Source organism: Cucurbita pepo, chromosome 6 (assembly GCF_057944985.1).
Source record: "Cucurbita pepo subsp. pepo isolate OVF chromosome 6, ASM5794498v1, whole genome shotgun sequence".
NCBI lineage: Eukaryota > Viridiplantae > Streptophyta > Magnoliopsida > Cucurbitales > Cucurbitaceae > Cucurbita > Cucurbita pepo.
The window spans coordinates 17,159,219-17,174,608 of NC_141803.1; the positions used below are offsets into that span (position 1 = coordinate 17,159,219).

The following is a 15,390-nucleotide window of genomic DNA, read 5'->3' on the forward strand; positions in this document are numbered from 1 at the left end:
ATTAGGTTTAATTAGAAATTATTTATGCATAATTAGGCTAAGTTAATTTAAATTATTACGAGTAAGTTTTTATGCATAATTAAGTTTAACTAGGAGATTTAAAATTATTTTATGTAAAATTAGCTGACCCAATTTCAATAGTAATTCTAATTTATGATTATTTGACTCCTTGGGTAGAATTAAATTTTAGAAAGTAGCGTAAATAACGCTAGCATCAAGAAGTCGTAGTAGCTTAGGCCTAGGTCAACCAAGTAAGTAGCCTTACTATCGGATCGGTCAAAAGATTTGTCTTATATATGACGACACATGCCTAGTGGTCTTGCACGTGTCATTTATGTTTTATATGTTATGATGTGTTGACTAAAGTATAATGATGATGATGTATGAAATTATGTTGACGTATATGATGATGACGACATAATGATGATGATGTATGTCAATATGATGACGTAAGATTTTATGATGATGAGATAGTTTAGCATGACGTTATTCCTTATCAAGACAACGTACATGTATTGAATGTCATGATGCATTATGACGATGATTTATTTTTCTAAAGACACAACCTTAATTGAAGTTAATGATGATGAGCATATGAAGATTAACACCTACATGTTGCTTAGAGTAATATACGATCAGTGTATAGGGTTGCGTCATGAAGATGATTTAAAGATGAAAACTATTGGTACCTCATGCATTTTGTGTGTACATATACATTAGGATACTTTCCCATTTATGATGATGAGTACGGACGCGTACGTTATAATGATGATGATGATGATCGTGCCTCACATGACACTCAGGGGCCTGCTGACCTCCGGACGTCGCTACAGAAAGCTAGTTCGACTATGATGGGTCCAGGAGGGTGCGAACCGCCAAGAGATCCACACTCACATGTGTGGATCGTGTGTAGGAAAGTACTACACATCCATCTTTGTCCAGACTGGATGCCACTTTTATGATGGTTTTTAATGATAGGTCCCTAGATCATGAGTTGCATGTGTTTACATTTCCTAACACCAATAGTGGGGTAGCTTAGTATTTTTTTTTTTTTTATACTCAAGCCGTGTGCTACTTCTATTTCAGGTAAAAGTAAAACATCATGTACGGCTGACAACCACATCATAATTGGAAACCATGTCACATGTATAGGGTACTTGTACTTATTTTCTTACAATTAGGTTAGAATTAGGGTGTTTTTAATTTTTAACGTTTATTTATTCATTTACTATTTTGTTGTGTCATTTAAAAGACATTTTCGAACACGTAAGTTCATGACAGTGTTTTGATAAAGTTTATGTTTTACAAAAGTTTTAAATACTTAATCCTGTAGATGAGTATAGATGATGACGACGGTAGTGACTCTAGATAAGTACAAATTCAGGATCGTTACAAAAAGAACATATCAAATCGAATGACCTAACAAATCACGTAGCACGATTGACATGAAGGTCGTGCTTGGGTCAAAGATGATAGATAGCAACACATCATGCCACTCATTAGAACTTTTGTCAAGGACTTGATTGGAAATTCTATGGGCCTATAATAAGTGGAACATTGGGTTATATGGATCTAATCTATTATTTTAAATTTTCATTATCTAATTTGAAAAAAGCCCACCATTCCTCAAAATCTAATTTCAAAATATTATCTTTTTAAAAAAACCCACCATACTTGTATCTTTTTATACGCTCGATCATACTTGTATCTTTGTATACACTCGGGTCAAAGAGGGGTACATGAATGAACCAAGACCACATCTGAATGAGAGCGAATCTGAAGATAAGATGATTAAGAAAGGTACAAAATGTTACCTATACCAACAAGGTACTATGTTGCTCAATCATAAAAACTACATAGTTAAGCATGTTTTGTTTGGAGTAATTCTACGTTGGATGATCTCATGTGAACTTTTTTGGGATGTATGTCAGAGAAGACAAAGTATACTATAAGGACTCGTGTTGATCTAAGGGGATAGTCTTTACTCTTAGAAGTGAGGAGAAAGTAATAGGGTCATTAGGTGCCAAATTCGGATTCTAAATCCTGATTCGATTTCTAGGTCCTAGTCTGTAGACTAAGTTGTGCTCAAATTGGTAAAAAAAAAAAAAAAAATGAATGTGACCATGCCGTATGAATTTCTCGTGGATTCTAAATCATGATTCGATTTCTAGGTCCTAGTCTGTAGACTAAGTTGTGCTCAAATTGGTAAAAAAAAAAAAAAATTTAACGTGACCATGCCATAGGAATTTGTCGCAGATTCTAAATCATGATTCGATTTCTGGGTCCTAGTCTATAGACTAAGTTGTGCTCAAATTGGTAAAAAAAAAAAAAAATTAACTGACCATGCCATAGGAATTTGTCGCGGATTCTAAATCATGATTCAATTTCTGGGTCCCAGTTTGTAGACTAAGTTGTGCTCAAATTGGTAAAAAAAAAAAAAAATTAACGTGACCATGCCATAGAAATTTGTCGCGGATTCTAAATCATGATTCGATTTCCGGGTCCTAATCTGTAGACTAAGTTGTGCTCAAATTGGTAAAAAAAAAAAAAATTAACGTGACCATGCCATAGGAATTTGTCGCAGATTCTAAATCATGATTCGATTTCTGGGTCCTAGTGTGTAGACTAAGTTGTGTTCAAATTGGTAAAAAAAAAAATTTAACGTGACCATGCCATAGGAATTTGTCGCTGATTCTAAATCATGATTCGATTTCTGGGTCCTAGTCTGTAGACTAAGTTGTGTTCAAATTGGTTAAAAAAAAAAAAATTAACGTGACCATGCCATAGGAATTTGTCGCCGATTCTAAATCATGATTCGATTTCTGGGTCCTAGTCTGTAGACTAAGTTGTGCTCAAATTGGTTAAAAAAAAAAATTAACATGACCATGCCATAGGAATTTGTCGCGGATTCTAAATCATGATTCGATTTCTGGATCCTAGTCTATAGACTGAGTTGTGCTCAAATTGGTAAAAAAAAAAAAAATGAATGTGACCATGCCGTATGAATTTGTCGCGAATTCTAAATTCTGATTCGATTTCCGGGTCCTAGTCTGTAGACTAAGTTGTGCTCAAATTGGTAAAAAAATTAACGTGACCATATCATAAGAAAATGACGGGACCATCAAGTGCGAAAATTAGATTAGCATGAATTGTTACACTTATTGTACTATAAATTAATAGGGTAGAAAAGTTAGACCAATTTGAACATAACTTATCCGGAAAAAAAGGAAAAAGAAAGAGATTCGGTCTAGAAAGTGGGAAGATAAAAAAGATTAAAATTTAGTTAAATCATATAATGGAATATGAGGAAGATATGGTGATGGCATGCGACAATAGAGAGATGGATATATTAAGATAAGTATTAGGTGAAGCTTGCACACAAACTTCAATTACTTTGCCCATTTTTTTAACCCAAAAAAAGCTTAACCTTCTCTATTTGCAACCTAAGCAATCACAATAACACATTATTTTATTTCATTTCCTTTCTTTTTTCTTTTTTTTTTTAATAAAAACTCGATCAGTCAATTTAACTGTTTCGATTTGGTTGGGTTATGAACTTATTTCGGTTGTGTTGGATTTATTAGATGAACACGACTGTCCAAAATGGTATGATATTGTCTACTTTGAGCATAAGCTCTCATGGCTTTGCTTTGGGCTTCCGATGTGAGAGTTTCATCCAAGACCTCCCCTCAAACAAAGTACACCTCCCCTTAATCGAGACTCGACTCCTTTTCTTTTGGAGCCTTAGTCATTTTTTACTATGCCTTCGACTTTTTCTTTTTGAGTTCTTTGTTCGACATTTGATGATTCTATTGACATGACTAAGTTTAGGGCATGGCTAAGATACCATGTTAGATCAACACGACTCCCCACAATAGTATGATATTGTCCACTTTGAACATAACCTCTAATGGCTTTGTTTTGGGGAGCTTCCCCTAGAAGGCCGCAAACCAATAGAGATAATATTCTTTGATTATAAACCCATGATCATTCCCTAAAGTACCCGATGTGGGACATTCATCCAACACCTCCCCTTGAACAAAGTAACGTCTCCTCTTAATCGAAGCTCGACTCCTTTTCTTTTGGAGTCTTAGTCATTTTTTACTATGCCTTCGAGGCTCACAATACTTTTGTTCGACATTTGAGGATTCTATTGACATGGCTAAGTTTAGGGCATGACTCTGATACCATGTTAGTTGAACACGACTCTCCACAATGGTATGATATTGTCCACTTTGAGCATAACCTCTCATGGCTTTGCTTTGGGCTTCCCCAAAAGACCGCAACCCAATGGAGACAGTATTATCTGATTATAAACCCATGATCATTCTCTAAATTAGCGGATGTGGGACTTTCATCCAACAGGATTCAAATAAATGAAAATTTTATGGATTAAATTGGTTCATGGAAAACCAGATTGGGTTGAATCGAACTCATTTGAATTTTTTGCTAACTTTAAAACATACATTTTTGCTTTTGATACGATTATATACACTATATTTATTTTATTTTTATTTAATTTTATAATTATTTTTTTAAAATATACCGTGTATAAATCTTAATTAAATGTTTGAAAATATATAAATATATATATTTTACCGACTAACTTTTAATTTCATAAAAAACAAGAACTTGAATAAATGACCCGAACAACTCAAACCAACCCAAACCAACTTAATTAAGGTTGTTTGGATTGGGTCGGGACATTTTTTTAGATCCAACCAAATCGTTTTGATTGTAAATTTTTATCTGGTGCGTTGTCGTGAAAGAATAAAATTATATTTTAATAGTTCAAATTTAAACAATTATTTATGAAACGTGGGATTTCGAGACTCGACACGTTAAAATAATTAAAATAATGTGAATTTTAATATATTATTTAATTAGTTGAAATTATTGATGTTATGATAAAAATATAATTAAATAGAGAGAGAGAGAATGTCACAATCTTGAGGAGGAAGAAGGCAAGAAAATTAGGTAGGAAATAACGTGGGAGTGGCGTGGATTAGTTGGACTTCCTTTCACCTCTAAAATCAATATTTATAATTTATTAATTTATTAATTTATTAATTTATTTCAATTAATTGACTATATTCAAACAAAGTTTAAATATTTATGAGATATATTTTTAAATAAAAAGTTCCAAATATTAATATTAAGATTTAATATATGGTCGAGTAATTACTCGTAATGTTTAACATCCTAAGCCCACTGAAGTAGACATTGTCTTCTTTGAGCTTTCCTTTATGGGCTTCCCCTCAACGTTTTTAAAATGCGTCTCGTAAAGAAAGGTTTTGACACTCTTATAAAGAATGTTTTGTTTTTTCTCTCTGACCGATATGAGATCTCACAATTCATTTCCTTTTTGAGCCAGCGTTCTCGCTGACACTCGTTCCCCTCTCTAATCGATATGGGATCTCACAATCCACCCCCTCGGGGCCATTGTCCTCACTGGCACACCGCCACGTATCTGACTCTGATACCATCTGTAACAGCCTAAACCCACCGCTAGCACATATTGTCCTCCTTGGACTTTCCCTTCTGGACTTCACCTCAAGGTTTCTAAAATTTGTGTCTATGCTGACACTCGTTCCCCTCTCTAATCGATATGGAATCTCACAATCCACTTCCTCGAGGACAGCGTCCTCACTAGCACACCGCCCAGTGTCTGACTTTAATACCAACTGTAACATCCTAAGCCCACTGCTAGCACATTTTGTCCTCCTTGGGCTTTCCCTTCCAGAGTTTCCCTCTAGGTTTTTAAAATGTGTTTGCTAGAGAGATGTTTCCACACCCTTATAAAGAATGTTTTGTTCCCTTCTCCAACCGATGTGGGATCTCACAACATGAATAAATCGAGACTACATCCAAATAAGAGTGATCCTCAGGATAGGTTGACTAAGAAAAACTTAAAAGAATTGAAAGTCACATCCTATACTAACAAGGTGCACCTTCCTTTTTGGTGGCTCAATCAAACGAATCGTATATTAGGTAACCTCGTGTTTTCTAAAATGCATGTGAATATGAACAAAACATGTTGGAATGACTCGTGTTGGTTTGTGGGGATAGTCGTAACCTGACCATGTTCAGGACAATCCCGAGGTTATCATGTGTCAAATTCAAATTTCGAATCCCAATCCAAATCCTGGGCATGGATAGTTACATTATCGATATTTAATTTTTGTAAAATTGAGACGTTGACATATTGGTCGACATCCAAATTGTTAATATATGAAATTCATATAAATGTATAGTATATTATATGATTAATATACTTGTATGAACAAATGTGAATGTGAAAGGGGATGGCAAGATAAGGCCAAGCTTTAAGACATTATACTAATAATAATAATGGAGAAAAGGATAGAAACAAGCAAAAAAGTAATTACAAAAAAAAAAAAATAATAATAAAATAAAGATTTTAATGAAAAAGTGGAATAGGTAGTTGATGCTTTTAAGATCATATCCCTACCAACCTTCACCCACCAATATTGCTTCCCTCTCTCTCTCTCTCTCACTAAAACTTTAAATATATTTTTTAATTCAATAATAATTTTGGACTATGTTTAAGAAGAACATCTCTAATTATGAAATCGTTTGTTTAAACGAACCATCGTAACTGTGTGATTAGCTGAAATCAGCCGTGTTCGTATGACTTGATAAATCGATTAACTCAGTCCACTCAACCTAAGACATGAAAATTGGGTTGGGTTAGATTTTTCGGTGAAAAATTGAAATTTTTTTGGTTTGGTTTGGTTTGGTTTAGTTTGATCACGGTGTTCATATGACTTGATAACTCGACCAACTTAAACTACTCGACCCAAATCATGAAAATTGGGTTGGGTTAGATTTTTTTAGTGAAAAACTCAAAGAAAAAAATTCGTTTGGTTTGGTTTGTTGAGATACATTTTTTTTTTATCAAGTCCAACTCGAAAATAGGGTTACAATCTAACCCTACCCTATTCACGTAGTTATAAATGTAATACATATCGTGGATAAGTAGAATTTTTTTGAATCATTAAAAAAATAAACCGTCCAACAACCGAACTCAAGGTTGAGTTATTGTAAGTTGTGAACCCTATTCACGTAGCTAAGATCACGAACCCAACCAACTGAAAAATTCAAACTCGTGTACATTCCTATTCACGTTGCTTAAACCACCAACTCATCCAACTCAAAATTTTCAACCAGTGCACATTCCTTGTTGGAATTGAACCATCGACCTTTAAAATGATGTTAGATATCTTATCTATTGAACTATTTTCAAGTTGATCAGATAATTTCAAGTTTAATTACTAAAAACATCATATTATTAATGAAAATATTAATTTATATATATATATCCAAATTAGTATAATTACAATATATAACTTTAGAGGGTTATTTCAAAGATGAACAAAGTGATATGCATGACTTGGTTTGGGTTTATCCATTCTCAAGTCCTTTTCATATTTCCCTATGCCCATGTTTGGTTGCTCATGTGGAAATAAAAGTTTGGGACTCCCCACATGTGCAACCATGTGTGTATGTTAATTTAATTAATTATTTATTTATATGTATACCTATTATCGTAAGTATGTATATAATTCAATTAAAATATGTATCATATTAAGGTTGAATCTCGGCATATGAATAAAATACAGCTTCTAACGTATAAGATTTAGGTATAAATATAGTTGACATAAGTTAAAGAAATTTATTTATTTTTTTAGACTATGATCTCAATTAATGTAATTTTTCTTCTTAATATATAGATACCTAACTTAGGGATGGGTATGGTTATGTGAATTAATTTAAAATTTATTTGGTTGAATATTAGATGGCTATTATTATTCTTCTTTTTTAAATTAATTTGGTTCCCCCCACCACCCTATCATTATTTGTTTAGCCAAAATTATATTTTAAAAAATACCCTTATTTCATTTAAATTATTTGTGTCTTCGGTGCTTGTCTTAAGGTTTTAAAATACGTCTGCTAGAGAGAAGTTTCTCATGCTTATGAAGAATGTTTTGTTGCCTTCTCCAACCGATATAGTGTGAAAATCCCACAGGTTGGGGACACAATCCCACCTTGGTTGGGGAGGAGAACGAAACACCGTTTATAAGGGTGTGGAAACCTTTTCCTAGCAGACATGTTTTAAAGCCTTGAGGGAAAGTCCGAAAGGGAAAACCCAAAGAGGATAATATTTGCTAGTGGTGAGACTAGACTGTTACAAATGGTATTAGAGCTAGACACTGGACTATGTGCCAGTAAGAACAATGGGCCCTGAAGGGGGTGGATTTGGTGGGGTCCCACGTCAATTGGAGAAAGGAACGAGTGTCCGCGAGGACGCTAGGCCCTGAAGGGGGTGGCTTTGGTGGGGTCCCACATCAATTGGAGAAAGGAACGAGTGTCAGCGAGGACGCTGAGCCCCGAGGGGGTGGATTGTGAGAATCCCACATTGGTTGGGGAGGAGAGTGAAACACCCTTTCTAACGGTTTTCTTAATAAGGGATTTGAAAAAACCCTTAAGAAAAATAGAGGGGTTTTAGGGTTTTTAGAGAGAGAGAAAATAAAAAGATATCTTTTAAATAAGGTTGTCAGAGTCGGACGATATGTCACTTACTGTGAGATCCCACATCGGTTGGGGAGGAGAAATAAAACACTCTTTTACAAGGGTATATAAACCTTGAGCGGAAGATCGAAACGGAAAGCCCAAAGAGGACAATATCTACTAGCGATGGGCTTGCGACGTTATACCCACCTTGTTAGTCAAAGCCAAAATCACTAAATTTTCTAGCTCAATGTTAGTTTGATCCAGCTCGTCGAGGAATTTCTAGCTCGATGTTTGTTTCATCATGCTCGTCGTGGTCAGGAGGTTCGGTTTCGAAGTCGATAGACCACATGGCTTCTTATTCCTTTTATTTTGTTTTTGCCACCTAGGTAGATAGGTAGATAGGTAGGGTAGGGTAGTTTGGAGTGTATGATGTGTCCCCCACCACCCCTAACTCTATCTTACCTTTTAAACTAACCAACTCTTTTCCACTTTTCAATTATTTCTCAATCACTCATTGGGTTACCTAACTCCAAACATATCACATGTTCTTCTCTCTCCTATCTTCCAATCATACTCTCCTCTCTCTCCAAATATGTATTATCTTATGTGTTATGGTCTCGATTTGCGATGTCATCGTCAGTCGTAGAGGGGTTGCCTTTACCTAAAATAGAAGTAGCACGTAGCTTGAGTATTTTAAGAAACACTCAGTAAGTGCCTCCACTATTAGGGTTAGATGCAAATACATACAATCATGAATGGGACCTATCCTTTCAATTTGTATTCCCTTAGGCGACTATCCTAGGCGGTTAGTTGGATATGTATGTACTATTCTACACACGGCTTACACGTGCGAGTATGAGCCCGCCAGTCGATTCGCACACCTCCTGTGTCTCTTTCCTGGTCAGGCTAGCATTCTCTAGAACTATTGTTGGACACCTAGTAGGAATACTGACATTGGTATACTCAGATCTCGACAAGTGGGATTCAACAAATATCAACACGGGATATTAGTGACTTCGACTTGGGTCTACATGTAAATGATCTTACTACTGAAACGCCTTCGGGTTAGGTTGGATGGATTGATTTGTTGTATGAATAACATGTACTTCTAGTATGTAATCCATATATATATGCTATCCATGTTCACGTATTACCCTATAAGACATTTAATGAGTTACATATGTTAAGAATGAATAATATTTCATGTTCACGCATGCATGTCTCATAAGAAAGTTACGTCATGATGTACATTGTAACTATGTACTATAATTTGAAAATATGGAACCTCGTACATGTTATAGTCATGAGTACATAATACTTCTCCAACATGTGTTGTACGAATGTGCACGTATGATACAATACACACTTCTTTCTTTTTTGTTGGTTTTCGACAACGTGACCATGTGCTAGCCCATAGTCAAGCCTAGAGGTACTTATACGAGTCTATCTAGTGGGTTAATGTATGCATACGTGAACCATGTGCAGAGAAATACTACGCATCCAACCTTATCCAGAAAAAAAAAATTAGAGTCTAGAGATCAGCCACTAAAAGTAGGTTGCACCGTGAATCATGATTACATGTGGTTACATTTTTCGACTCTAATAATGAACCGAGACATCTCAATCATACAATATGAACTTAACGCAATATTGTTTTAACCGTAAAACACGAGAGAGAGAAAAGAAAAAGATTCCATAAACGTGAGCAAGGATGGTAAGAAGATCCCATCAAACAATAAAGGAATTGGGTAAGGGACAATTAGATAATGTTTGGTAGGTTTTTGCCTATTCCCACTAATATACATTATTATCATTACAAAATAAAACAAAATTAAATTTTAGCCCTTTGAGCAACCCAAAGGCCTTCTAGAACTCAAACCCCAACTAAAATAGAGTCATTAATTAATTAATACTTTATTCATATATTATAACATATACAATATGGTTCATCATGTGTTGCCATTGCTTGACAACGACAAATCCTTTGTTTTACCCTTCAATTCTTTTTTCATTATGGTTGTATACAAATTAAGTTTGAGAAAACCTAATCCGACCCTTTATCTAGGGTCAGATTAGATTGGTGACTACAGAAATTCGACTCGAGTTCACAATCCAACCCTCTGTTTAGGAATTAGGTTGGATTGGTGACTACAGAAATCCGAGTAGGGTTCACAATCCAACCCTCTATTTACGGGTTAGGTTGGATTGGTGACTACAGACATCGGAGTAGAGTTCAGAATTCAACCCTCTATTTATGGGTTAGGTTGGATTGGAGACTACAGAAATCCAAGTGGAGCTTACAATCCAACCATCCATTTAGGGGTTGAGTTGGATTGGTGACCCGAGTGACCAAAATAGAGTTCACAATCCAACCTAACACAATCTCCTATTTAGGGGTTCCATTGGGTTAGTGACTAGAGAACCCGAAATAGAATTCAAAATTCAACCTAACCCAACCCTCTATTTAGAGGTTGAGTTGGATTGGTGACCAAAGTGACTCGAATAGAGTTCACAATTCAACGTAGGAGTTGGGTTGGGTTGGGTTGGTGACCAAAGAAACTCGAGTAAAGTTTACAATCAAACCTAATCCAACCCTCTATTTAGGGGTTGGGTTAGATGAGTGACGAGAGTGACCCCAGTAGAGTTCACAATCCAACCTAACACAACCCCCTGTTTAGGGGTTTAGTTGGGTGGGTGACGAGAGAAACCTAAATAGAATTCAAAATTCAACCTAACCCAACCCTCTCTTAAGGGGTTGAGTTGGATTGGTGACCAGGTTGACCCAAATAGAATTCACAGTTCAACCTAGGGGTTGGGTTGGGTTGGGTTGGGTTGGGTTGGGTTGGGTTGGTGATCAAAGAAACTCGAGTAAAGTTCACAATCAAACCTAATCCAACCTTCTATTTAGGGGTTGAGTTGGATTGGTGAACAGATGTAACAGCTCGGGGCCACCGCTAATAGATATTATCTGCTTTAGCCCGTTACGTATCATCGTCATTAGTTGGAGAGGGTAACAAAGCATTCCTTATAAGGGTGTAGAAACCTCTTCCTATATGCATTTTTAAACTGTGAGGCTAATGGTAAAACGTAACGAGCTAAAGCGGACAATATCTGCCAGCGATGGGTTTGAAATGTTACACCAGAGTGACTCGAATAGAGTTCACAATCCAACCTAACTCAATACTCTATTTAGGGGTTGAGTTAGGTTGTCGGGTCGTTCTTCTTTTTTTTTTTTCATTATTTTTTTTTAAATCTACTTTTCTAAATACTGCTACATGAATAACTAAAATCTCATAAAACTCAAATATCAAACATTCATAAGTCACAGTGCATCACTAACATTACTTACAAATATCAAATACTTTTAATTTTCATAATAATCTTAAAAATATGGTAGAGTTTGGTTGGGTCAACCCAACCTTTATAGTGTCGGTTGGGTCAACCCGACCTTTATAGTTTTGATTGGGTAGTTCAAGTTAATCGGATTCTCGAGTTCTCGAGTCATATGAATACTACCTTTTTATTAAATGCGCACACATAATCCTACCCACTCCACCAAAATTAAAAACAAATGGGGCAAAATTTCTAAACCCTACCCAATAGATCACTAGAGTAAGTGTTCATACATCGTCACGTGTATGTTCGTAACGATAACTCTTTTAGAATATTAATATCTTGCTTTCACGAACATGAATTAATGGGTGAGAAACTTGAAAATTAAATTTGTATCTTAACATTAAGTCTATGTTTGAAATTAAAGAAGTATTTTTGGTGTATCGATGTTGTTGGACGTTGAATATGATCAAATAAATGTAATATTATTCAAACTAGATGAATGAACGCGACTAAAGTCATGTGCTAATTAACTCCTAATCTCCACCTACTTCGACAACTCTCTCTTCTTATTCAAACCCTAATTTCTTCGACTTGCAAATAAATATTAAAAGAATGAGACCCTTGATCAAAAGTTCTATATATATATATATATATATATATATATATATATATATAAATTACGGGCATAAAATAAAAAATATGTTGATTTGGGTTGGGTATACTATATTTAATTTATAACGGAACCTACCCTTAACCCTTCAATGAAAAAGAAAACATAAAAAGATAAGGCCGGCTATTCCATTTTTTGACAAAAGACCCACCACACTCAAGTTCCATAGTTTTGGGTCCACTATCTCGATCATGATTTTCCTACCCCCAGAGAGAAAAGTCCTTCCTTTTATGGTCGGTTGTGAGTGAGGAGGGATTCGAACCTCCAACATCCAGAGAGAAAAGTCCTTCCTTTTATGGTCGGTTGTGGGTGAGGAGGGATTCAAACCTCCGACATCGTGGTTCGTAGCCACGTGCTCTAATCCTATGAGCTACAGGCCCCACCCCGTCTCCACTGAATCTATTCTCGGGGGTATTCTAAAAAAAGGAACTTTTCCTCTCCCGGTCATATGTGTATGTATATATATTATATATATATATATATATATATATATATATAATTTAAACCAAACAAAAAAACATGGCTTATTGGGTTGGGAATTGACACTTTCCAAGATTACCAAATTCCCTCCACCAATTTTTGTGTTGCAATGGAAGAGAGCCACACAAAATGTCTCTTTTTTTGTTTCTTTTCTTTTTATATTAATTATTAATTCACTTTAAATAATAATAAAATAATAAAAATAAATAAATAAATAAATGTCAATTCAAAATAAGAAGCCAATATTTTAACTTTTAAAATAGAATATTCATTGATATACTTCATAAGAAACTCCCTCATACTAAAATAAAATAAAATAAAAATTTTAATATTTAAATATTATCGTTCACCAATTTATAGCACAGTCTATTTCAAATTTGATGATGTAATCTATTGTCTATATTATTAATTATTTATTTTTTTACGAGAAAAAAAAGTAATTATTTAATTATAAAAATACCTAAAAATTACCATGAAAGTAATTATATCACTTACATCAAACCTCTTTTATTAACCAAGAGGATATTATGCAAATATGGATTTTTTTTACATATTTTCTTTATCAAAATTATTATTATTATTTTTTTATTATTATTATTATTATTTTTGAGTGAATATATAATTTTGTCAATCTACAATATTTATATATCTACCTTACAATAATTTAATTTTACCTAAAAGTGGGAAACACTTACATTTCTCATTATTCTCTCATATCCCACAACCTGTTTGTGAAAATGCGTCTATGAAGAACCCAAAGCACTTGCCCGGATCCCAAACACCCACCCATATGAGCTCTCGCAATTCCGGCAACACTCGCCGCCGCCGCCGCTGTTCTCCGACCCCAATTGCCAGCACAAGCACACCGACCCGAACGACCTTCTATCTCTCAATCTCGACTCCGCCGAGCTCCCCAGAGACCCCCTTGTTGCCTCCGCCTGAAATGGCTGCAACCCAATTGAGAGCTCCAAATTCAACTCTGTCTTCACATGGGCTTCCGCCGTGGATGCTGCCGTAGGCAGTGGCGGCTCCATCTCCGTTGTCGTGCCGCTGCCTTCTTCGTCTACTTCGGACGACTGCACGTTGATTGTTGCTGGCTTCGGAATTGGAAGCTCTGCTGTTGGAACAGAGGAGGAGGAAGATGATGAATTGTTGGGATTCCGGTAAGGCAAACGGGTGGAGACGGCGGTGGGTTCGTTGAGAGGGCGGTGGGTTTGTGGATCAATGCCACGGCTAATGAGTTTCCTCTTGATGTGAGTGTTCCAATAGTTTTTGATTTCATTGTCTGTTCTTCCCGGTAAGCGACCCGCAATCACCGACCATCTAAATTTTCCGAAATTCATAAACAAAAAAAACCCAAATCAGAATTAAATCGAACAAATCTTTAGGAATCACGAATCTCCACAATGACGATATTGTTCATTTTGAGCTGTATTCCTTACTTAAAACTCATGATCATTCCCTAAATTAGTTAATGGGTAACTCCATCCCAACCATTCTCAACAATTTCAATAACAAAAGAACTCAAAATTATGGAAAATTACTGACTTGTTTCCAAGAAGGCTATGGAGTTTGATGATGAGTTCGTCTTCATCTTGAGTGAAATTGCCTCGTTTGAGATCAGGGCGGAGGTAATTGATCCATCGAAGCCTGCAACTTTTTCCACATCGAAGCAACCCTGAAACCCAAATCGAATTAGTGAATGAATGGGGACGAGAGAAAAGGGTATATGATGATGATGATGATGATGGTACCTGCAGCCTTGGGGAGGGTACGCCAACAGCCCTCGCCGTGGAGGCGGATGTAGTCGATGAGGCGTTGATCTTCGTCTTTGGTCCACGCGCCTTTGTTGGTGTGGGCTTTCTCGCAGCACGGGGATCGTCCCATCGCGAACCCGAACCCGAAAGAGGAAGAGGATGAAGAAGAGGAAGAGGGAGTTTGAGTAAGAAGGAAAGGGATATATATTTGGAAGAAGGGAAAGGGCAAAGGGAAGTTATATGTGGCTGTGTGTAACCACTAACCACTTGTCTTTCAATCTATCTTACCAACTTGGTCAAATCCCACAACACTCTCTCTCTCTCTCTTTCTCTTCTTTCATAAAGTGTCCGACTTTTTTGCCTCTCTTTCTCTCTCTTGTTTTTATGGCAATAAAAACCTAAACTTTAACAATCATTAGCTTCCTCGAATCATCAATCGAGTTTAAAAGTTTGAATCTTTCGAACCGGTTTGAAATTGCGTTTCGAAACAGAAAGATGGTTTGTATTTGTATCCATTACTGATGATAATATATATGTAACAGTCTACGTCCACTGCTACTGCTAGTAGATGTTGTCGGTTTTAGTTTGTTATATATCGCTGTTAACCTAAAG

General features: G+C 35.8%; 1 protein-coding gene across 1 annotated transcript; it reads right to left on the minus strand.

Moving 5' to 3' along the window:
* Positions 1 to 13,503: 13,503 nt before the first annotated feature.
* Positions 13,504 to 15,028, minus strand: LOC111796823 (myb-related protein 308). Its single transcript, XM_023679589.2, has 3 exons — positions 14,776 to 15,028; positions 14,570 to 14,699; positions 13,504 to 14,344 (listed from the first exon to the last, which is right to left on the minus strand). Exons 1-3 carry the CDS (start codon positions 14,906 to 14,908, stop codon positions 13,765 to 13,767), a joined length of 843 nt encoding a protein of 280 aa, XP_023535357.1. The 5' UTR covers positions 14,909 to 15,028; the 3' UTR covers positions 13,504 to 13,764.
* Between the last annotated feature and the right edge of the window lie 362 nt (positions 15,029 to 15,390).

Excerpts from the sequence above, each read along its gene's own strand:
- LOC111796823 (XM_023679589.2), bottom strand. The coding sequence starts at position 14,908 with ATGGGACGATCCCCGTGCTGCGAGAAAGCCCACACCAACAAAGGCGCG. Across the intron at positions 14,700-14,775 it reads TACCCTCCCCAAGGCTGCAG|GGTTGCTTCGATGTGGAAAA; the intron begins GTACCATCATCA and ends TTTGGGTTTCAG. Across the intron at positions 14,345-14,569 it reads CATAGCCTTCTTGGAAACAA|ATGGTCGGTGATTGCGGGTC; the intron begins GTCAGTAATTTT and ends CGGAAAATTTAG.